A 23,938-nucleotide genomic window follows, 5' to 3' on the forward strand; every position below is an offset into this window, starting at 1 on the left:
TGCGGTTTAGCTCGTAATTGAAACCACTATACTGTATGCTTAGATTCTTGCCTTCAATTGGTTACTTAAGTCATTTGAAGTCCCATTAACACTAAATTTGCAGTACGGATAACTGAGGGAGTAACTGTAATTGAACCCTCTTGAGATCCCTGGTGGTGTCGTGGTGCACGCTTCTGCCTATCATGGCAGAGGGTATGGGTTAGATTCCCGGGCGTCAGGAAGAGCATCTGAGGTAAACAAAACCAAAAAACTAAGCCAAAAAACGCTCATGTGAGTGACTTGCTGTGGAAAAATTGAAAGTAAAAAAATGAAATGGTAGTCCTACGGGGGTTTTTTTAAACAAAGTTTGGTGTCTAAAACAAATAGATTTATCATTAAAATGAATTATTATTGCATGGTTTGACATCCTGACAGGCACGGTTAGGTGTCCTTCAGTTCCCCTTCCTAGGAGCGCCCCTGGCCATAGCAGCAATGACGAGTCACCTTTGAGGAGGAACAGTGTCTACATTAAATATTGACTCAGGCATAGAATGTGTGCTGCTTATCATGGAGGTTGCTAGACAACTTGTTCATCCAGTAGAACTCACTTGCCTTCACGGACACCGGGTCAATTATTTTGTTTGAAAACGTTGGTGCTCCTTCAGGCAGGCGGTAGACATGTGAGATGTCTCCTCCCCTGAGTGTGGGATTGCCCATTGGTGCCCGCTCTAAAATAGAAGAGGATGACAAATAGTCCCGTCCAACTGTGACGTGTGGGGGAGCTGGGGGGGGGGAGGTGGCGGTGCTGAAAGAACAGCTCCGTGCGCGATGCTGGCACTCGGACGCGGACTCCCGAGTGTAGGAGCAGGTCGCCGAGTCTCAGCTTAGACCCCAATCAGGTTCCCCCTCCTCTCATCCCCCTCCCCATCCCTCCCTCTCCCCCTCCCCAGCGACCATGAAGAGGCAAAACGCCCGAACTCTGGCCCTGATCGTCAGCATCCTGACCTACTTGGTGGTCGGGGCGGCCGTGTTTGAGACGCTGGAGTCCAAAGAGGAGAAGAACAACAAGAGGAGGCTGGAGGGACGCAGGTACGAGCTAATGCGCAAATACAACCTGAGCAGGGCCAACTTTGATGAGCTGGAGCACGTTGTCCTGCAGCTCAAAGCCCACAAGGCTGGTGTCCAATGGAGGTTTGCTGGCTCCTTCTACTTTGCCATCACTGTGATCACCACCATAGGTAAGATTACATGCACTCTTCTACTGCCTGAGGTGGGAATGTCTCATATCTTGCTTGAACAGCTGAAAACACACATTAAAAAATGCCCACAAAACCAAGTCTTTAGCATTTTTGTGGGTTTTGTGCTTTCTCAAAGTTCTATTGTACAATTAAAAACACTTCATTCGGTACACCTAAACAAGCCGATACAACAGCCACAGTATATCGAAACGTCTGCCTTAACAAAGTGCTTATTACATTACATCCCGGACCACCAACGAATGGCCAAAATGTCTATTTTTAACACACGGCTCAGTCCTACCCCTCCAAACCCCCCTGCTAGATTGACGTTAATATTCTCTTTCGATTTCGGATCAACATTTGGAATAAAAGTGACTGTTGTAATTATTAGATTAGATTCAAATCCAGAACCCCCCTTCTCTCTTCAATTGCCACTGTTCACTCACGGCACAATCCAGATTTAAGCCCTAAATATGCCTCTCACACTTGTTAAACACATTTAAGTATAAAATGCACAGTTGCTAGCCATGAATGAATAATGGAAGATGAGCCATGACGGTCCTGCCGTAGCCAAACAAACTTTTGCATCCCAGCACACAACTATGGCGCCTTCAGGGACTGACGAACAAAGTGCAAAATCTCAATCCACTCCTCTGACCGTGCCTCGTCCTGGCGCCGTTCAGCTGTAGCGTTTTTGTGTCCTTGCATCCTCATATCCTTGAAAATGCTTAATGGCGCCGTAGAGCCAGTTAGCTTCTCCTTCTTCTTCTATGGTTTATTGGTGGTGAGCAAGCAGCTCACACGGTTAGCTAGTTTACTAGCGACCGTTGACCACAACAGGAAACAGCACAAAGGTTGATTGACAATGGTCTCCCGCAAATCAGGACTCACAACACAATGGGCGGGTTCTCCAGGTTAGCCAATCAGGGCTGTTGTGGCTCATACAGGTACATAAACACATCCTGAGATGAGGTGCAGGGGCGACGTCTTTACACCAGCTGCACACGTCTTCAACTCTCACATGAGCATACAACACCCTCTACTGGTAGCAGTAGTAAATACAATAACAGACACATACAACAGAGCACCGATAGATCGCTCTAATACACCTCAAGGATGCAGAACACAATGTGTGTTTGATAAAAAAAAAAAAAAATGCGCGAGCTTAAGGTCACCGAAACAGAAAAAACAGTTGATGTTTGAAGATACAAAAAGAAACAAAAATAAAAACAAGAATTTTTTTACTTCAAGTCAGCGTATTCGCATGGCCGTGGATGCTGAATTGAGAATGCGCGGGGATCCCCTGCATCGTCGTTTGCAAGCCTAACCCGGCATAACGAGAGCTGTTCCTATCATTTTGCCCCATTTGCAGTGTTATATAAACAGTTCTCAGTGTGATGCACTGCAAACTAGAGCCACAATAACATAACATAACGTCACACCTTTTTTGTAAAGTCATACTGTATGTCTGCTCCTCTTATGTCTGGCACTACCAGTGGAAACCAGCACTGTGATAAATCCTGAATATTTATTGTCATTTATTGTATGTTTATTGCACTAGCCCTTACAAATGAACTATTTTTGTGCTGGATCTCATAAAATCGTGCATGGAGTGTATATGTACTATAAAAAACATTTATACCTCTAAAAGTATACATATGTTTAGACCGCATTTTTAATGCTGTATGTCTTTGCTGTCGTTTTGCTTTAGCGTGTGTTTTTATCCACTGCGGGCGGGTCGTCCTGGGTGTATGTTGATTAAACCACATGTATTGCTAATCCAGCCTAATTTGACGTCCTATTTATTTTGGCTCCAGCAATGGTTGAATATGCAAAGAGCATACTGTCAACGATTTTATTATAGCCGGGACATTTATTTACCCAACGCACAAAGAAGACAGGCGTTATTTCCTGAATATGAAAACTCATTATACCGTACAGTATATAACAGGTTTTCTTTTTTTACTTTAGAGTGCATGGGAAAGTGTAAAGAAAAACATAGCTCTCCCAGACCACATAGTTATTTATGAACAAGTATATTACACAACATAGTAGCAACAGAATGTTGCAGTATCAATAAGGAGCAAACTGCTCAGCCAGCATTAATAGTGCTGATGAGTTCTTTGGTTACAACAGTACGGCAAGTGTAACACGCATGACTTTCACACCAACCGCGGAGCAGCCAAACCAACATTTTAAAGCGCATGCAGAGGTACTTACAGCTGCTGACCACACATAAGACCTTAGATGCAGCTACTGCCACCTTGTGGAGTTCATAAAAGCTACACCACACAGCTGCGAGTGCAAATGTTTCTTGACCCAGCACTCATGAGAGACCCCGGCGGTTATTTGCATTTGGAGACCATGCGCCCAACGACTATAGCAGACGACTATACTTGTAGCACACGACTATAGCACACGACTACAGCAGACTCTGCGGTTAACTGAATAGAGCATGTACTGTACATTATTCATTTGTTGTGGTTTAAAGCGAAAATCGTGCTCTTCATAATAATGTAATAATAATAAAAAATACAATCCAACACAGTGTCTCTGTAAGATTGTAAACAATGTGCCCCACTTCCCCCTCAGGCTATGGCCATGCAGCCCCCAGCACCGACTCAGGGAAAATCTTCTGCATGTTCTACGCCCTCCTGGGCATCCCGCTCACCTTGGTCATGTTCCAGAGTCTGGGCGAGCGCATCAATACGCTGGTTCGCTACCTGCTCCACCAAGCCAAGAAGTGCCTGGCCATGCGTCACACGGAGGTCTCCATGGCCAACATGGTGACGGTGGGCTTCTTCTCCTGCGTGAGCACGCTGTGCGTGGGGGCGCTGGCCTTCTCCCACAGTGAGGGCTGGAGTTTCCTGCACGCCTTCTACTACTGCTTCATCACGCTCACCACCATTGGCTTCGGCGACTACGTGGCCCTGCAGAGGGACAACGCCCTGCAGAACGACCCCCGTTACGTGACCTTCTGCTTCATCTACATACTGACTGGCCTCACGGTGATCGGGGCCTTCCTCAATCTGGTGGTGCTTCGTTTCCTGACCATGAACGCCGAGGACGAGAGGAGGGATGCCAGGCACAAGGCCCTGCGGAGCGGCACCACCAAACCCAGAGGGGAGGTGGCCTGTCTGGTGCCGCTCTCCGCTTCGACGCCCTCCACGCCCGGGACCAACGCGGCACACAAAACCAAAGATGGCGTCTACACAGAGGTGCTGCACTTCCAGACCATCTGCTCGTGCTTGTGGTACCGCAGCAAGGACAAGCTGCAGGGCTCCTCCGCCACCCCCCAGGAGCTGACCCTCTCCGATGCCTACTTGCCGCAGGATGGCCCCCACTACACCGAGACCATGTCCACGGGCTGCGTGTGCACTCCGCGGCGGCGCTCTGGCAAAAGGTCCATCAGGAGGGGCTTCAACATTCTCGCTCCGCTCAGAATGCTTATGAGACGCAGCTCAGTGTAGCCTCTCGACACGGCAGAGTTCAGCCAAGTGGATGACTCCTACTTGGCCAAAGAATTCCACTTTGTGGTGCTAAAAACGCAAAATATCCCACGGAGGGAACATCAACTTATTTCTTTGAAGAAGATGAATGCCCAGCTGAATGCCGGTCGGTCTCAAGAGTCTGGCAAATGTTGGGTCGTCCCACCAGGGTTTTGTTTTGCAACTTCAAGCAAACCTCGCTGCTGCAATGCAGGATGCTGCTTTGTCTTCTGAACCAACTTGACTGGCTGAGTGTGCTTCAAAAAAAGAAATGTCTTCATGTCATTCCAGTACTGTAGCAGTAAATACAGAACAACATAGAGAAATACTTCTGATGCAAGGGTGCGCATGTTTGGGAAATGCTAAATTGCAGGAACCGTCCAACATTTCGGGCAGTAAAGTGGAGCCCTTAAAGTCAAGCTATTAGTCGACTATTAAGGGTGGCGAGAGAGCATTTTGAGTTCAACATCCGGGTACTGATGCACTGCATTTTGCCGTACGTCTCAGTGTCAATGCACTGAAGCGTACGCATGGAAGTGTGTGAATTGAGACACAGTAATAGACTATTTTATCCTTTTACACTCATATGAAAGCAAAAATGTTACTTTAAGCTTGTTTGACCCTGGAACAGATTATTTCTCTTTCCATTGTTTCCTATGGTATTCAACTAGAGGTTGTCCCAGAATGGACTGTGTTCCACCCTTAGAGGTTGCACTGCATGTGTCGCTGAAAGCCTCTTGTTTTGATGTGAAACTGCGTGTAGTAGAAAGAAGATCGTTCATCCCTCTCGTCAGCATGCGGGAGCTGTCCCTATCACACCTGGAAAGAAAAAGTGTGTGTGTGTGTGTGTGGGGGGGGGGGGGGGGGGGGTGGTAGATGCTGACTATTTTTAGTGGCAGTCTGCGGTGGCAGATGGGAGGGACTTTAGCATGTTAGCACAATGGATAATAATCAAGCTGTCAATCAGAGGCAGATATATATGCCTTCAATAGACTAGTGTTGGTGTGTTTTCTCTTGAGATTTCAGATTTAACACCAACAAATTTGAACCCATTAAAGCGCCAGTGTTATTTCTCATGATCGCTATCCACTATCTATAGTTCATTCAGTCAACACGTCATATGAAATGTATAGAACCCACTGTTTGGCCCAGATGGTTTCCCCACGGGACGTCTGACTGAGGTCCAGTTCCGGAAAAAACCTACAGCAGGTTAGTCACGAGCTAAAAGTATGGCGTGCGCGACACGATATTGCGCTCTGTGTGAGGCGGCCACGTTTAGAAGGCTCACGCAGAGTGGAAGAATATAGCGAACGGCGTCTCAGCTTGTTGCTCGGCGACCAGATGTTGGTAGGTAAATAAGGGGCAATTCGATTGCACACACACGAGCACGCAACGTCGACGTTTCACATCATTGATGTGACCGTTGTTTACAACTGTAGCAAAAAGAATTGAAGGACAATTTGAAAAAAGTCACAACGTTGGGAAAAGTAATGTATTAAAGTGACAGTACGTACTCAGGCACAAATGAAGTCAGTGCAATGTGAGTGCATGTGAGTGCTTGTCCCCGTGGGGGGACAGGGTATACGGGTAACCGTGCTTGGGATGAAGCATGGTATGATATAACATTATCAGTACCAATATTACTTTGATGACATTTTGCTCAAGTACAAGTCAAACTGAAATAAATACTGTACTGAAATAAATAATAAATACATCAATAATAATACTATATATTTTTTTTTAGTCAGTAATTGAATTTACAGTGTTCCCTCGCTACATCGCGGTTCACCTTTTGCAGATTCGCTGATTTTTTTAAAGTTCAATTTTGCATATTTTCTTTAACAGCACATTGTGTTCTGCGTCCTGATTGGCTGTAGACCATTGTCAAGCCATCGGTGCTCTGTTGTATGTGTCTGTTATTGTATTTACTACTGCTACCAGTAGAGGGTGCTGTATAGTCATGTGAGAGTTGACAACGTGTGCAGCTCCACCTCGTCTCAGCATGTGTTTCTGTGCCTGAACGAGCATATTAGGAACCCACAGTAGACAATAGCCGGCTTAAACGTAGAGCCACAGCAGTCCTTATTGGCTAAGAGAGAACCCACCCATTGTGTTCTGCGTCCTGATTGGCTGTAGACCATTGCCAATCAATCTCCTTTGTGCCGTTTCCTGTTGTGGTCAATGGTCGTGAGCAAACTAACTAACGCTGTGAGCGTCATGCTAACTACCAATAAAAAATGGAAGAAGAAGAAGCTAACTGGCTACATGAATCTTCGGTTCAAGGAGTACCACAAGGGGGGGGAAACTACGACGGCAGGTGCAATATGTTTTAACAAGGATACAAAAACGCTACAGCCGAACGGCGCCAGAATAAAGAGGCACGGTCAGAGGAGTGGATATGCGTGGGTCACGTTATCATTTCTTGTGTCCAACCTAGTAGATTGATCATTAAAATTCAAAATTGAACTTTGAGAGTGTTTAAACAAGAGAGAAATGTGAGAAAATGTTATTGCCTGTCTGAGAAAAGTGTATAAAGTGTATGGTGAGGGGTTTTACAGCCTTAAAACATATATTATCATTGTAAACTAATAAAGTTGGCTACTTCGCGGATTTCACTTATTGCTGAGTATTTTGGGAACATATCCCCTGCGATAAACGAGGGAACACTGTATATGAAATTATATAAAACCTACTTAAGTAAAAGTACACTTACAAATTGCGGTACGACCCCTGGAAATAGCCACAATGCCAGAAAGCCAAATGGCCCACTACCTGTATGTGTCTTGCATGTTAGGTTCTTTGATGATTTGTATGTGTCTTGCCATGCGTACCAGATTTAGCAAAAGAGAGCTCTATAAAATGCATATTTTCTCCAGTTTTGTGCAAAGTGTACTAAAGGCGTCAAAAGATGATTTATTTGGCGGAATAGTAAAATTTGTAAAGAAGAAGACGAAGAAGAAACTAATCGTAAGATGATGGTTGCACCACTGGGCCCTAAATAAAGGAAATAAAAGAAACATTTTTCCACCTGGACCAAGTTGTTCCACCAATATTCTGCCTGTGTATAAGGCCTGGATGTCAGAACAAAAATGATTACGTCTGCTACCTTATTGTAGGTATCCGACAAGTATTTTATTTGATTGCAGGATGCTGGGTCGCCGTGTGAAAGCGCGCACCATTGCGGCAATATCCCACCTTTGATGAGTGTGGCCATTTTGAAGGATCTGTGCGTAAATGCGTCTATAACAACCCTAATATTTGCATTGCAGCTAACAATGTTCTCAGTGGGAAATGTATACCTTAAGAAACAAATCCAAGCGCTATAGCAAATAAACAACAGCACGGCGCCAACGCAGCCACATCCTGTCGCCACTGCAACATCCAAGCAGCTTGCGAGGCCTGGCTGTGCGCCTGTGAAGCCGCCTTCAGCCATTAAGACAGAAGGAGTATCCATTCGACAAATCCCTGTATTGACCCCCCGTGGGCCGAGCATCTGCTGTTTATACTTTGGCCACAGACCTGAGTATCTATGTCAAAGACGAAAATAGTCCCCCTGAGAAGGTCAGCCTCCGCGTTACGTCAACAACTCGCCGAGGATTGTTGGTGTGAACACAACAATTTTTCCATTGATCGGGACAAAATGTGGAGCTATTTTCATTTAGCCAAACCTGGCAGCACGTATTCCCAGGATACCTTCACTCAGCAATCTTGTGTTCAGTGATGGCCGGTGCTATTTACAGCCAAGCTTCTGTAGCCTAACACCACCCATGGAGGAGCTGGGGGTCTGAACAAGACACCCTGTGATTATAAGACACACTCTTTCCAGAGCCAGGTTATAAAAATAATTATGACAGATGGATGTAATGTAGAATGCAGCAGTATTTGGCCTCCAAGGTCTTTTTCTGTCATTTCACTTCAAACGAGGCGTGAGAAAATGCATATGTTGTACTCATATTGCACAAAATGTTATTTATCAGTTATAAATGACAATATTGCAAATATTTACTCTCATATTCAGGGGGTTGATTAAAACTGCACCAAAAGTTATATTTTTGTAGCGCTGTAGCAATTTATTGATGCATCATGGGGGTTAATGAGGACTTATTTTGATGAATAAATCTACCAGTCTCCAAGTGTTTTCCTGCTGTGTCTTTTAATGTTAGGTCATTCGCCCATTTGGGGATTTAATGACTTGCTGGCTGACTTGGACTGACTTGGACTGACTTGGACGGTGGCCAGCAGTCAGCAAACGCACCAAACACAGAAAGCTGAGCCATCTGAGGACTATCCGTCTTTAAAGACGTACCGTAATACGTAATATTTTACAATGTTTCAGAGCAGTGAAACTGAACTGGTGGGTTGTGACCCAAGCCCCTATTCAGTGTGTCAAAGGTGTCAAAAATTATACAAAAATAATAATCTTACACTTTTATTGTGAAGGGAATTTTTTAATGCCCCGGGGTGTCGTCTGTACTCCTTCAGATGGCCATAACACTCTATAGTGGGGATGTCCCGATCCACATTTTTTGGCTTCTTTTTCTTTTTTTTTTTTTAATAATGAGCGTTTGTTACAAACATGAAATTGTGGAATTGAATATGGTTATGAAAATAGCTCTTCGAAGCATTAAAAATAATGCAACCAAAGTATTGCTGAATTTACTTTTTAATTACACAGCATGACCAACAATATTGTTTGGCTTTTGTGACAAACCTCTGTGAGTCAGGTCCCCAATCCAATAAAAAATACATCCAATTAAAAAAAAAGTCCGTCCAATAAAGGATAAAATTGGAAAAAACAGTCATGCAAAAATACTTTTAGGGTAGGACTAATCATTTGACATGGTTATGGATCGATTTGTGGTGTGATTTAGAATATATGACATTTTTTAACAAACTCTCTTCAATGCAATAGTAATTTATTGACGGTCCCTAGTGTAAACAACCAGTGGTTAGAGCAGCACTTCTTGTGCGAGCAGTGGCGGGTGGCAATAAGTTGATACCTGAAATGTCTAGATGAGCAGTGGGGTGGCCGGAGAGTGACAAGGCTAGCGGGAGTCGAGTGGTAACCAGCTTTGAGGGGCATTACCACACCTACCATGCTGGAGTGTGGCTCAGCGTTACGAACGTCATACGCCAACCGTATCGGCCCGATCTCGTGGCGGAAGCCGATATTATCTGATCTTCAAAATACAGCGGATCGGCAGCCGATCCTGATCCTGAAGATTGGCTCGAGACATCCCTACTCTGTAGTGCTATTTGATACTCCCTTTCATAGAGGAAGACCAACAGTGTTTGTTAGGATATTGTGGCAAGCTCGAGTCGCACTAATAATGGTCAGAGGCATCTTCAATCTGCTTTAGGAATGAGCCAAAAAAAAAGTTCTCTGCCTACACACACAGCCGTGTAACAGACTATGAGAGTATCAAAATAACGCTTACACGCTATCTAACGTCTTTATTTATAAATGCAATATTTTGTACTGTAGTTAGCGCATAGAAAACCTGTTTACAATCTTCTATCCCCCATGGCAGTGATGGGCAAACTGTGGCCCGTGGACCACATCAGGCCCGCCAAGTGTCTTAATGCTTTTTTTAAACCTTAACATCTGAGCTGCAGGCGGCAACATGACTTGCAGTGCTATTGTGGCATGCTTGAGTCACACAGGAAATAGTCAGATGCAACCTGTAGCGAGCAAAAAAAAAAAAAACAACCAACACACACATGATGGACAACCTACCTACGTTACCATGTGAGCATACAAATAAATGTCAACGCACAATACACATGACAAAAATTACACTCATATACATGGAGTTCCTCCGCAAGGCATGCTGGGTAGCTTGTGGTACTCTCTCTCCCAACATTTCGTCGTGATTGTCGCACTTTTGTTTGATTGTAAAATATGTTGAGGAGGTCGTCGGGGAAGCAAACAAGGAGGGATACTAACATACTCTTGATATTTTTTTTTTCGCGTTCATAGTTCATATTGTTGTTGCCGCAGGAATACCCAGCATGCCTTGAGGGCACTTGTAAACAACATCTTAAATTATGTTATGTTTAGCGCTTAGTTGTTGTTTATCACCCACATAGTGGTATTTGATTTACTGTGGTGTGAACAAGTGTTTGCCCCCTTCCTGATTTCTTATTTTTTTGCATGTTTGTCACGCTTTAATGTTTCAGATCATCAACAAATTTAAATGTTAGTCAATGACAACACAACTGAACACAAAATGCAGTTTTTAAATGAGAATTTTTATCATTAAGGGAGAAAAAAAAACCGACATGGCCCTGTGTGATAAACCGAAATTTAGCAACGAACCATAAAAAAGACACTGGGGAAAAACGGCCGGCATGGCAGAGTTCCAAGACCAAAACCACAAAAAGAATATTAAGGATCGTCTCAATTTTGCCAGAAAACATCTTGTGATCCCCAAGACCTTTGGGAAAATACTCTGTGGTCTGACGAGACAAAAGTTGAACTTTTTGGAAGGTGTGTCCCATTACATCTGGCGTAAAAGTAACGCCACATTTCAGAAAAAGAACATCATATCAACAGTAAAATATGGTGGTGGTAGTGTGATGGTCTGGGGCTGTTTTGCTGCTTCAGGACCTGGAAGACTTGCTGTGATAAATGGAACCATGAATTCTGCTGTCTACCAAAAAATCCTGAAGGAGAATGTCCGGCCATCTGTTGGTGACCTCAAGCTGAAACCAACTTGGGTTCTTCAGCAGGACAATGATCCAAAACACACCAGCAAGTCCACCTCTGTATGGCTGAAGAAAAACCAAATGAAGACTTTGGAGTGGCCTAGTCAAAGTCCTGACCTGAATCCTATTGAGATGCTGTGGCATGACCTTAAAAAGGTGTTCATGCTGGAAAAACCCTCCAATGTGGCTGAATGACAACAATTCTGTTAACTTGCTGTGGATGTGCTGTGTTTGTGTTTTGTGAGTAAGTGTGTTGTTGTTTGATGAGCACCCAGATATAGACGGAATTTCTTAACCCAATGTGGCCCGCGAGTCAAACATTTACCCACCCATGCCCTATAGTCACCTTTACACTCACATCCACCAATATAGTAGACATAATAAGAGATACTGTATGTGATAAAGACACTCGTGGTAATGCCACTCTTCTTCCACGACGGAGCGCCGCGGCCATCTTGTTTTCGTATGTGTTCCCCAGCAGAAGAAGATGCGAGCGTCTTTATCACATACACATGAATGCACAGGTGACAGTGCAGAGGGATACGGCGGGAGACCAATTTAACACCGAGCATTTTGTGAGAAGGCATTTTTGTGATGCAAATGTATTACTCTTTTGAACACATATTGTTTTGAGAAGCCAAACTCTTAAATGTCCACAGCAACTATAAGCGGATCTACGTTCTTCATCACCAAAACCCAACCAGAACTGGACTTGGGAGACCAAGTGGGGGGTAAGTCACTGTTGCGAGGACTACACTACTGACGGGGATGTCATACAACTTCATTTAAAGAGCCAGGATCGGCCTGGAACAGCGTCTGAGTCTACATACGTATATACTGTATATATATATATATATATTTGTGATGACAGAAAATCAAATACAAATTATTTTTCCACATAATGATTCTATTCTAACTTTATTTTCTTATTAGCAGATTTAAAAGTGAATGTACTTTATATGTAAGGATTTTTTTTAAGTCTTCATAAATGTGAGACTGTAAAAGATGGCCTTTAGCACATTTGTTATGTTCTCTTGCATCGAATACAGAATTGCAAATTATATGCAAACTGTTGCATGGACAACTCACTCGCAGTAAATATTACACCCGTAGTGTTGAACAATAACAAGGAAGACATTTGCAAACCTTCCTAGTTGGAGTTAAGTAAAGCTCTTGCTGGGTCAGTTAAGGTTCTAGGTATGTGGTGACTACAGCTGCCGGGGGGACACAATACGATTTTTTTTTGTGGGGGCCAGAATTCCTGGCGGCGCCTCTGTTTACAGGGACCTGGACGTCTGTATTAGAGCCCAGCTAACCCAGAAGGCAGGGAACGTTAATGACTGCGGTAAAGTTAGAAACATTCACAGATTCAAACTTCCGGGATCAATAACTCCCAAGTGAATGGTTCTAGTGAAGCTACTGAATGGACATGTTACAGAAGTGAATTTATTAGACAATAAAAATTCCCCAAAATGATTTGAAAAGCACATTTTCCAAAGTCTTTGCTGTCGTATGAAGAGGAGAAGGCCATTAATGTGTGAGGTGAGTTTTGTGGTCCTACTCTTCACAGAACTGAAGCTATTGAACAGACATCTTAAAGAAGTGAGTTTATTAAACAATAGTCATATTAAAATTTCCCATAATGATTTAAAAGCATATTTTCCTGTAGTAATACCAGGAAGGAGTCACTGATGTGTGAGGGGAGTTTTGTGGTCCTACACGTTACAGAAGTGAATTTATTAACAACCTAATAAAAATTGCCTTAAATTGTGTATAAGTCTATTTTCACAAAGTTGTTGCTTCGTATATATATTTGTAGTTGTAAACATAATCGATGTGTTTTTATTTACTTTTATAATCTATCATACTTGTGTTTTTTTACAACGTTATATGGAAAAATTATGCAAACCAGCCAGTGACGCCATCTATGTCTTCCACGACAGCCAATGGCTCTTTTTCTAATGAGGCGTCGGCAACATTGATGCCAACCGCCATAATACAGAAGAAGAAGACATTTGTAGACAGTCCCTGCGCCTCGGTCTCGCTGCCGGCTTCTAGTAATGCTCAATGTAAGTCAGACTGCACAGAAGACGGCTCGTTTTGATTTAAAAAAAAACTGGGTTGTAGGTTGTAGGTTGGAAAGAGGTATGGTTTGCTGTGTTAGAACTCACTTCACTTGTGAGTTATTGATCCCGGAAGTTATCTGTGAATATGTTTCTAACTTTACCGCAGTTACGGTACTGCAGGTTGCTGTGTCTTTAAAAACAATTCCAAAGTCCAACTAAAGTGTGGAGAGTTCCAAAATGGAGCCGAGGGAGGCTGTGAATGCGTTGGCTCAGAATAAAGTGGCCCTGCTGGTCGGCGGAGCTGCCGTCGTCGTGGCGGCTTTGGGTCTCCGATATAAATACTCACAGAAGCCGGAGAAGCGTATGCGTGTGGGCGTCGTGTCGCAGCTCCTCGTTCACCCGCTCAAGTCCGGCAAGGCGGTGTCGGTGCCGCTCGCCGAGTGCCTCAAATTGGGCCTCAAGTGCGGACAGATGCGGGACCGGTGAGTGTGTGCAGCCTCAAGGGTCGAGCTTTGAAAGATGTTGGATGTCACGACTGTCACATGACCTGGCAACCAGGAATACAAATGTCTTTTTGAGGTAGAAGAGCATGAGTCAAATCATCAGCATGACTTTGTTATGCTTACTGAAATTACAAATAGTGTCAGTACATCACGTTTCCCCTCAAATACAAGTACATACTGTAGTACACATCACATCAAAAATACTCTTATATCGAGGCCAAATGTACGTGTTTTTCCAAGTAATGCAGACCATTTATGGGAGTCTTCGTCAAGCCTTCACGTGCGTGTTTTACAAATAGAACTTTCAGCAAACCTAATGTACGTACAGTAGGAACAGTGCACACCTGCATGACTCACAAAACGCTAGTGATACCGGGCTTTTGGGTGAAATTTCAGGATGAAGTGGTGAATTTCATTTGACCTCTTTTGAATGCACCTATTCAACTGTTCACTATTTCAGTATATTTTTGCACAACTTGCTGTTCTCTAACAAGGAGCTGAATGGCAAAATTCACAACATTTTTAAACATAAAAAAAAAATCACAGAAAGGCATAATGTATACCTTTCTACGGGTGGACCAGCAAATGGAACATCTACAGTGGATCCCTGCGCACATTGGACCAAAAATATGTATTTATTTTTCTGCACACAACACATCTTATTCTCCTTAAATTGGTAATAATTTATCATAACTGATAATACAGAGTAGAGTATACATTTACTACTGTTAGGAAGCGCACAATCTTTACATGTTTATACTGACCTATACTTAAATACGGTGTTCCCTCACTCCATCACGGTTCATCTTTCGTGGACTCGCTGTTTTGCAGGGTTTTTTAATGCAAGTTTAGTGCTTTTTTTGGTAACGCTTTACAATGAGGCACACAAAATTACAGTAGTTCATGAGGAATAAACCTACCTAATCCTAACCACCACTCATTAGTTCGTCATTAGTTCTTCATTAGTTCCTCAGTAACTGGTCTAAATTTATGTGCCTTAGTTCCTCAGTAACTACTCTACTCATTAGTTCTTCATTAGTTCCTCAGTAACTAGTCTAAATTTATGTGCCTTAGTTCCTCAGTAACTACTCTACTCATTAGTTTCTCATTAGTTCCTCAGTAACTAGTCTACATTTATGTGCCTTAGTTCCTCAGTAACTACTCTACTCATTAGTTTCTCATTAGTTCCTCAGTAACTAGTCTACATTTATGTGCCTTAGTTCCTCAGTAACTCCGCTACTCATTAGTTCCTCAGTAACTAGTCTAAATGTATGTGCCTTAGTCATTAGTTCTTCATTAGTTCCTCAGTAACTAGTTTAAATTTATGTGCCTCATCCATTAGTTCCTCATTAGCTCTTCATTAGTTCTTCAGTAACTAGTCTAAATTTATGTGCCTCATCCATTAGTTCGTCATTAGTTCTTCATTAGTTCCTCAGTAACTACTGTACTTTTTTGTACCTTATTGTAAAGTGTGACCCTTTTTTTACAGCATATGAACGCGCATTGTGTTCTGCGTCATGATTTGCTTAGAGAGAAACCGGGCATTGTGTTCTGCATCCTGAATGGCTAAGGGAGAACCCGCCCATTGTCTTCTGCTCCCTGATTGGCTGTAAACCATTGTCAATCAATCTCCATTGTGCCGAACTTCCGTGTTTGCTGTTGTCTGATCGCAAGCAAACAGCTTGCAGAGACACTCAACTCTGTATTTTTGCATGTTTGCGCCCCGACAAAACCCACAATGTCGACAAAACGTTCCGCACCCAAAATGCAGAGGAAGATGCTAACCATCGCTAGGGGTGTAACGGTACACTAAAATGTAATTTCGGTTCGGTTTAGTTTCTTGAAGTGCTCGGTTCGGCTAATTTTTGGGACAAAAAAATGACTTAAAATGCTTTTATTGAAAAAAATGCAAACAGAACTTTTTTTTAAATAAATAAAAGCAACCCATTTGGGTGATATTTCAAATTAATTAATCAGTAATAATAAAATATAGGTTTTGTTTAAATAGAAAAATAATAATAAAATACATTACAAACTGTTGTATTTAAACAATTGTTTAAACATTGTGGCGAAATGTAATAGACAGTTAGAATGAAATAGCTCTCTGTTGCGTGTCAATGCGGATCAATGCGAGGGTTGCGTCAAGAAGAGCATCCGGTGTAAAAACAAAGCCAAATCAATCATGCGATTGACTTGCTGTGGCAACCCCTGACGGAAAAACTATTTTGAGACTATTTTGATTCTTTAACGAAATGAATATACTGCAGTTGTTTTTGTGAATATTTGGACTGACTCCAAAATGCAAGGACTGAACCACATTGAAATTGTAAGACTCACTGGTTGGCCGTCTTGTGACTGCAGACACTGGCTGGTGGTGACGGAGGACGGTCACATGGTGACGGGCCGCCAGCAACCTCGTCTGGTTCTGGTGTCCTTGACCTGCGAGGGAGACCAGGTCTGCCTGAACGGCCCCAACATGGCGGAGTTGCGTTTCCCTGTCAAGCAGCCTGACAACCCCATTGTGGACTGCAGGTCTGTAACTTCTGTCGACTGGTCAATGAAAAACTCAACATCTTGTCATCTTCTTGCAATGCTTCTCTGTTTTTGTGATGCAGAGTGTTTGGGGCTTTCATTCAGGGTCGGGACTGCGGTGACGAAGCGTCTCGTTGGTTGGTTGGTTGCCTGGAAGCAGGGAAGACCTTTCGCTTGGTGCACTTTGAAGCCCATATGCAGGCCAGGAGGGCGGTGGAGATAGAACCTCTCTTCTCTCAAGATGAGGTGATAAGAGACGACTACGCGTCGGAGTAGCGTGTAGATTCGGGATGGACACTGTCATACATTTCCTTGACTGATGCTTTAACATCACTTTTATCTACTGTAGTTATATTTTAGAGACTCTAAATTGTCCATAGGTATGAATGTGAGTGTGAATGGTTGTTTGTCTATATGTGCCCTGTGATTGGCTGGTAATCAGTCCAGGGTGTACCCCGCCTCTCGCCCGAAGTCAGCTGGGATAGGCTCCAGCATGCCCACGCGACCCTAATGAGGATAAGCGGCATAGAAGATGGTTGCATGGGGATAATACAGGGAAAATGTACAGCAGACATGTACCACTATTAGAAATCTCATAATGTTCACTTGTTTATATCTTTATGCTTCACTGATAATAATATTACGTCAAGCGTTAAGATTTCACACTCTGTCTGTTTGTTCAACGCACCATAGTTGTGTGCTGTGACAGGCTACGCTGGGGGTGTCCAAACTTTTTCCACAGAGGGCTGCATACTGAAAATCAAAAGATGCATGGGAGCACTTTAATATTTTATGTATTTTTTAATTTGGTAAAAAAAATTATATATATATTTAAAGACAAAGCTTTTATTAGTTATCAGTATAATTTATTCACATAAATGTTCAATGTTGCCTTTTTGCTCAAATTTTCCCATTTTTGCTGTGTTTTTTGGTTTAATTATGTTCCCGCAATGTGCCGCAAGTCCATAAAAAACAAGCTACGGGCTTCAAATGGCCCCCGGGTGACACTTTGGACACCCCAGGGCTACACCACGACACCAGTTCCATCTGTCCAGGGATCGTCTTACATTATCATTCATCAGTGGCGAGTAGCTATACATTTTATACGTTAAATGTGTTTAGTAAGTGTGAGGCATATTTAGGGCTTAAACCTGGATTGGGTTGAACAATGTGAACAATGGCAATTGAAGAGAGAAGAGGAGGGTTCTGGAGCAAATCTAATAATCACAACAGTCACATTTATTGCAAATGTTGAGCCAAATTTGGCTCACAGGAGGGTTTGGGGTCAGGGGAGCGAGCCGTGTGTCAAGAGTAGACATTTTATGAGAGTATGAATTACTGTTTTTTTCACCATTCGCTGGTGGTCCCTGAATGTAACCCAAGCAAAAAGCAGGGATCTGTTGTATTTTTAAGTAAAAAAATCTTCTCCGATTTCAACTTGTCAGTCCTCTCAGGCCACAAACTAGTTGGGTGCGAGCTAACTGCGCCCTCTGTTGGCTGCTTGGTTGGCTGTTTACTATCCCTCAGCTACTAAAACAACTACAAATTGGTTTTGTGTGTCCATCCGTAATCTGGAGTATCTCTGGAAGACGTTCGTGGTTATGCTAGCTTCAAGTCCTTTTTGGTACTATCCTTCACGTCCTCCAGGAGGTGGTGTACTCCGATACCGGGCCTGTGATGCTGCTCTCCGAGCCCTCCGTCAAAGACCTGAGCAAAAAGTTGGACAAGGACGTCACCGTGGAGCGTTTCCGTCCAAACATCGTCATCAGCGACTGTGAGGCGTTTGCTGAAGTACGTAGCTCCTTGTGTGTGTGTGAGTAAATCACCATTTTGTACTTGACGGCTGACTAATCCCTGAGAGGCGGCGGTGACTAATTATATTCAACAAGCGTTTTTTTGTAGGATTCATGGGAAGAGATCCAGATTGGCAGCGTACGACTGCAGCGTGTAATGTCATGCGGGAGGTAATGCAGTTCGAACCCAAGCCAGAATCATTTGGCCAAAACTGTGAATACTGCTCGTGATGGCAGTTTTATTTATTTATTTTTATGTTTCTATCAGACGTGATGGCAGAATGGTTGCCAAGAAAGACAACAACGAACCAGTAAACTCTTTTCTTTCTTGTCAGGTGTATTTTCACCACAGTTGACCCACAAACTGGCATCATCACCAGGAAAGAACCGTTGGAAACACTGAAAAGGTAAAAAAAAATTGTGTTGAAGTTCCCATAATTTTTAACAAAGTGTTTGTGCACATCTCTCAAAAGTGAAGCGAGTAAGTGAGGGAGAACAAGCTCTAGGGCAGTGGTGTTCAAAGTGTGGTCTGGGGGCCATTTGCAGCCCACAGCACATTCTAAAACATCATTTAACAAGAAATCTAAAAAAAAAAAAAAAACGCCAGAAAATATGGAAAAATCAGCTGTAATCTCACAAGAATACAATCAAAGCATTAAGAGAAAAAAGTTACGCTGGAGAGAAAATTTGTAATTTTAATTTTTTCATTCATTTTAGTGGCGTAAAGATGAAATATTAAAGAAAAGAGACTGTTTAAAAAAAAAACGTTATAATATGAGAAACAAAACAATGAATTAAGTTGTCATTTTTGGAAAATTAAGTTGCGGAAAAAGTTATAATGTTAGGAGAATACAGTCTAAATATTATGGGAATAAAGTCATAAATACGAGAAGAAAATTTCCAAGAAGAAATTTGAAATCCGTTTTTTTTTAATGACGTACAGAAAAAAACAGCTTTAGTTATGATAATAAAGTCAAAATATTACAAGAAAAACGTCACATTCTAATAAGAAAACAGTTGCAATTTTACGAGAAGACACTTCAAATAACAAAATAATGACATTTTAGTAGCATAGAGTTGAAATAAATAAATAAAGTTGGAATTTGGTTGGGCAATGAAGTCGTAATATTACGAAAAGAAAATTGAAGGCGATTTTTTTAAAGAAGAAATATTTGGATCATTTGACCAAAAAAAACCAGCAAAAATGGGTTTAAAAAAAAAAAAAGAGCAAAGACCGAAGTTCATACTAATAATACGCTTTTTCACCTATGTACATAAAAAAACCAAACAAAGAGAGGCATTTTTTTCTAGAGCAAAGCCTTCTACACTGGCAAAGTCTTGTCTATGTCTCGCAGCTACCGGCTGTGCAACCCAGACGAGAAGCACATCTACAAGTCGGCGCCGCTGTTTGGACAGCTGCTCAGCGTGGACAAGACGGGCGTCCTGCAGGTCGGCGACGAGGTGTACAAGATCAGCCGCTGAAGGGGGCACATATCTTCTGCATAATTGAAAGCACATCCAATAATGTTGAAGCAAAGGAAGCAAGAAGGTGTTAAAATAGGAGAAAAAGATGTCATTGAAGCTTTTAGCTTGTTGCTGTGTATTAGAAATAATAGGTATTTTTGATTAATAACACATTGAATATAATATTGTGTGTCCATAGTACAGTAGTACAGTACAGTAGTACAGTAGTACCCCGCATAACGCAAAGCTGCTTTTACGTAAATTCCACTGAACGTAAAGAATTTATGTAAACTTTTTGCATCGTATTACGTAAGAAATTCCATATAACGTAAAGCGACTTTTTTTTCAATCAACTTTATTAGTGTTGTACAGTGCATCAAACCATGGGTATTGCACGTACGTACGTAACCACAAACTGCCCAAACTTGAAACACCATAACCAAAGGACAAGCTCATTTCATCAGGGGCGTTCAAAGTCCAGACAAAAAAAAAGGCTTAATTTCACGAAAAATGTCCAAATGTTGCACATCCATCCATCCATCTTCTTTCACTCATCCGAGGTCAGGTCGCGGAGGCAGCAGCCTAAGCAGGGAAGCCCAGACTTCCCTCTCCCCGGCTACTTCATCCAGTTCCTCTCGGCGGATCCCGAGGCGTTCCCAGACCAGTTGGGAGACATAGTCTCTCCAATGTGTCCTGGGTCTTCCCCGAGGCCTCTTACCAGTCGGACGTGCCCTGAACACATCCCCAGGGAGGCGTCCGGGAGGCATCCTGACCAGATGCCCAAGCCAACTCATCTGGCTCCTCTCAATGCGGACGAGCAGCAGTTCCACTCCAAATTTCTCCCGGATCACAGTGCTTCTCACCTTACCTGTAAGACAGAGCCCAGCTACCCTGCAGAGGAAACTCATTTCGCCCGCTTGTACCCGAGATATTGTCCTTTCGGTCACTACCCCAAGCTCCTGACCATGGGTGTAGCTATTCCACTAATACTGGTATTTCATTTGATAACAGTAAGCTGTTTCTTTAAATATTCAATAAACAAAATAGATTAAGTGGTCCCCACAGTTTGTCGCCCTCCTTTGAAACAGATTTCAACTGCGTTTGAAAAGCAGCTCTACATTTTTTTTTTGTTGATGTTGGATTGAAATTTGACTCCAAAATGTTCTGAAATGTTGCACCTTTGCAGTGTTTGGCCGCTGCATGAGCATTGACTGGTTTAATTGTCCTTCATCACTTCCTCACGGAGCGTAAGTTGTGCTGTGCTGCTACATTTCTCACCTGGTTGAGAAAGGTCTGATGTTAGTGCAAAAAAATAAAAAAGTTTCATGTTAAAGACAATAAAATTAGCCAAAAAATTAAAAATTACTCGATGCCCGAGCCACCTCAACTGGCTCCTCTCTATGCAAAGGAGCTCTACTCTGAGCCCCTCCCGGATGACCGAGCTCCTCACCCTATCTCTTAGGGTGAGTCCAGCCAGAATTTGAACATACACTTGCACATACAGTATAGATGCTTTATATTTCCTTAAGGTGCTAAGGAGTGCAGGATGATTGGTATTTTTCCTGACTAGACTGTGTTGCTCTAGGGTTTGTTTTAAGGCCCAAAAAAAACCTTTCAACAAACAAATACCGAAAAAGAAGACACCCGTATGTTAATATCACCAAAGCTATTTACTACCCTGTGCACAATGATTAGTGAGTATTTTCAGTATTTTTATGCATACCGTAAATGCTCTAATTCTAGCCAAGGCATTTTTCTTCAACCACAAAGAGAACGGGGTGTTAATTAAAGCAGGCCATGGTTGGAGAGAGGTTGTTATTTCCTAAATGTGAAAACCCTTTATATAGCACAAGTGTTTTTTTTACTTTATAATGATTTGGAGTGCATGAGAAAATGGAAAGGAAAACAGATAGGAAAAGGCTTTGACCTGATTTATTAACAAGTATGCAGTAGACGTCCGCTTTTCACTGGTTACGTTCCAAGATGTGCCGCCAATGGCGAAAACCCACGACTAATTGATACGCTCATAAAAATGTCTATTTCTGCTCGCTCTCTCGTCCTCTCCAAACCCTCCTGCTCGCTTGATGTTGACGTTCTTCACCGGACTCTCCCCTTCCCTCTTCAATATGCCTTATGAAACACATTTCAAGTATGAAACGTATAGGTACTCACAACTAATGAATGTTAATGTAAGATGAATTGCAGTCACAGAGTAGACGTTATATTTACGTTTCACTTTTTGCACCTCGCAGCAACTATGGTTGAATTCACCGAAAACAGAGGGATGGTGGGGCCGTGTCTGCCGAATGTGCAAGGATTGGCGGTAATGCACAACGTAGCAGCAACAGAACCAATGTTGTAATAGCGGCAGGGTGGAGGGGTGTCACGCTCAGCAGTGACAGTAGCTAGTTGCTGCAGGGGAGCAGCTTGGTGGTTTCTCTGCTTGTTTTGTTTCGCCTTCCCTTCTCATTTGTCCTTCTCTTTTTCAGGTTACATGAAGTTGTCCGACATCCCCATCAGCAGTGTAGCACATCAACAGTCACTTGTGCCAAAATATCCGAACTGTCCCTTTAATTGGAGCATTTATGGTGCATCACAACAAGCAAAATGTATTGAAAAGATAGTTTTGGTTCAACAAGCAGCATGTTTTAGGTCTTTGTGACATCGCCCACTACTGGCCTGGCATGAATATCACAGTGCTTTTGCTTTGGATGGGCATTATTTTCCTTTTCATCTGTGCATCGTCATGTGCACGTACACAGAAATAGTAAACGTGAAGACTGACAGCTCAACACAAATGAGCTCAACCACAAACCCCCGTGATGATTTTGTTCCCGGGTCAAGAGACGCCTTGCTCGCTCGCTCTGAAATTACAGACAAACGCTTCCACTAATGCTGTTTGGGACGCTTTTACAAGACGGGGCCGTGTTACGAGGTTTGCTGGCAGCTTCCGTTTGCTTGAAAATAAACAGATGAGGCGGTCTTACTTGGACTTTAAAAATATCGTTCAACAAAAAGAGTCGTTACACTAGTAGATGCACGCAACTGCTTGTTTTGCAGGAATAGAAGGAACAGTTTTACATTTTGGGATGTTGAGCCGTGCAAAAATGCCACTGTGATGTGTGCTACAAATGAAGCTGTTTCCGCCATCTGTGCAAAACTAAGCTTCATTATGAAACATACAAATCGTCACTGTCCAATAGGGCAAACGGTGCAATGGTACAGGTAACCCACAGTATGGTCTGTACGTCGTTTATTGGCCCAGAATTTCGGTTCTGTTTTGGTGCGTAAAGAAAACAACTAGAAGGGTGTATTGTCCCGTGCAGGACGACACGAAGGGTCCGGTATTGTAACGTGTACCGTTGCGTCCCTCCTGTCCACAATGAAACTCATGAATGGAGTGGATGGAGATGGATGAAGATACAGTAGACCCCCGCTTTTCGGGTAACACCCTGGGACCACCAGCGAATGGTGAAAGACTGCAAGTCATTGATATGGCCATGAAAAGGTCTCTTTTTTGACCCCCCAAACCCTCCTGCTCGCTTGACATTGACATTCTGCTCCAATTTCAGATCAACATTTGCAAAAAAAGTGACGTTGTAGTTATTAGATTAAATTCAGCTCCAGAACCCTCCCCTGCTCTCTTTAATTGCCATTGTTCACTCAGGACACAATCCAGGTTTAATTGGCCGCGATCGGCCAATACCGATACAGATCACATGGATTAACTGTACATTTTTCAATGTATTTATGATGAGTGCTATTGGCCAGGGGCACCGCTAGACGATTCCAAGGGCTCCTGGCAAATAGATAAATATTAAAAAATAAACATTTGGGCGGAGTGTCTTCTTTTTGCCTTTATTTGTGGGAAACAATTTTTGTACTATTTCCCACAAACCTGAATTTAATTTGATTTTTTTGGAGTAATACGAATACATGGGCAATAAATTGTTCAATAGTTATTTTTTTAGCTCAAGATAACACTAACAAAATAAAGTCATACAAATAAATGCCTTTATCAAATAGAAATGTGTCCTGCTCAAATTAAAAGAGGAGAAATTCAGTGTCCAGGTTGCAGGGGTATCTATTAGTTTTATTTATGACTGGCAACATTTCAATTGTACACTACTTTATTTACCAAGCAGATCTCCACTTAAACAGTGTGGC

General features: G+C 42.7%; 2 protein-coding genes across 2 annotated transcripts; both read left to right on the plus strand.

Moving 5' to 3' along the window:
* The first annotated feature begins 829 nt into the window (after positions 1-829).
* Positions 830-5,536, plus strand: kcnk3b (potassium channel, subfamily K, member 3b). The gene is made up of 2 exons (XM_054796574.1): positions 830-1,217; positions 3,810-5,536. The coding sequence occupies exons 1-2, from the start codon at positions 935-937 to the stop codon at positions 4,685-4,687; spliced, it is 1,161 nt and encodes a 386-aa protein (XP_054652549.1). The 5' UTR covers positions 830-934; the 3' UTR covers positions 4,688-5,536.
* A 7,946-nt stretch (positions 5,537-13,482) lies between these two features.
* On the plus strand, positions 13,483-23,480 carry marc1 (mitochondrial amidoxime reducing component 1). The gene is made up of 7 exons (XM_054796469.1): positions 13,483-13,961; positions 16,344-16,514; positions 16,598-16,760; positions 18,162-18,305; positions 18,417-18,478; positions 18,643-18,714; positions 19,663-23,480. The coding sequence occupies exons 1-7, from the start codon at positions 13,717-13,719 to the stop codon at positions 19,787-19,789; spliced, it is 984 nt and encodes a 327-aa protein (XP_054652444.1). The 5' UTR covers positions 13,483-13,716; the 3' UTR covers positions 19,790-23,480.
* The last annotated feature ends 458 nt before the right edge of the window (positions 23,481-23,938 follow it).

Source organism: Dunckerocampus dactyliophorus, chromosome 13 (assembly GCF_027744805.1).
Source record: "Dunckerocampus dactyliophorus isolate RoL2022-P2 chromosome 13, RoL_Ddac_1.1, whole genome shotgun sequence".
Classification (NCBI taxonomy): domain Eukaryota; kingdom Metazoa; phylum Chordata; class Actinopteri; order Syngnathiformes; family Syngnathidae; genus Dunckerocampus; species Dunckerocampus dactyliophorus.

Coding starts and splice junctions, on each gene's coding strand:
- kcnk3b (XM_054796574.1), top strand. CDS start 935: ATGAAGAGGCAAAACGCCCGAACTCTGGCCCTGATCGTCAGCATCCTG. Junction 1,218..3,809: donor CACTGTGATCACCACCATAG/GTAAGATTACAT, acceptor CTTCCCCCTCAG/GCTATGGCCATGCAGCCCCC.
- marc1 (XM_054796469.1), top strand. CDS start 13,717: ATGGAGCCGAGGGAGGCTGTGAATGCGTTGGCTCAGAATAAAGTGGCC. Junction 18,479..18,642: donor CGTGTAATGTCATGCGGGAG/GTAATGCAGTTC, acceptor CTTTCTTGTCAG/GTGTATTTTCACCACAGTTG. Junction 18,715..19,662: donor CCGTTGGAAACACTGAAAAG/GTAAAAAAAAAT, acceptor TATGTCTCGCAG/CTACCGGCTGTGCAACCCAG.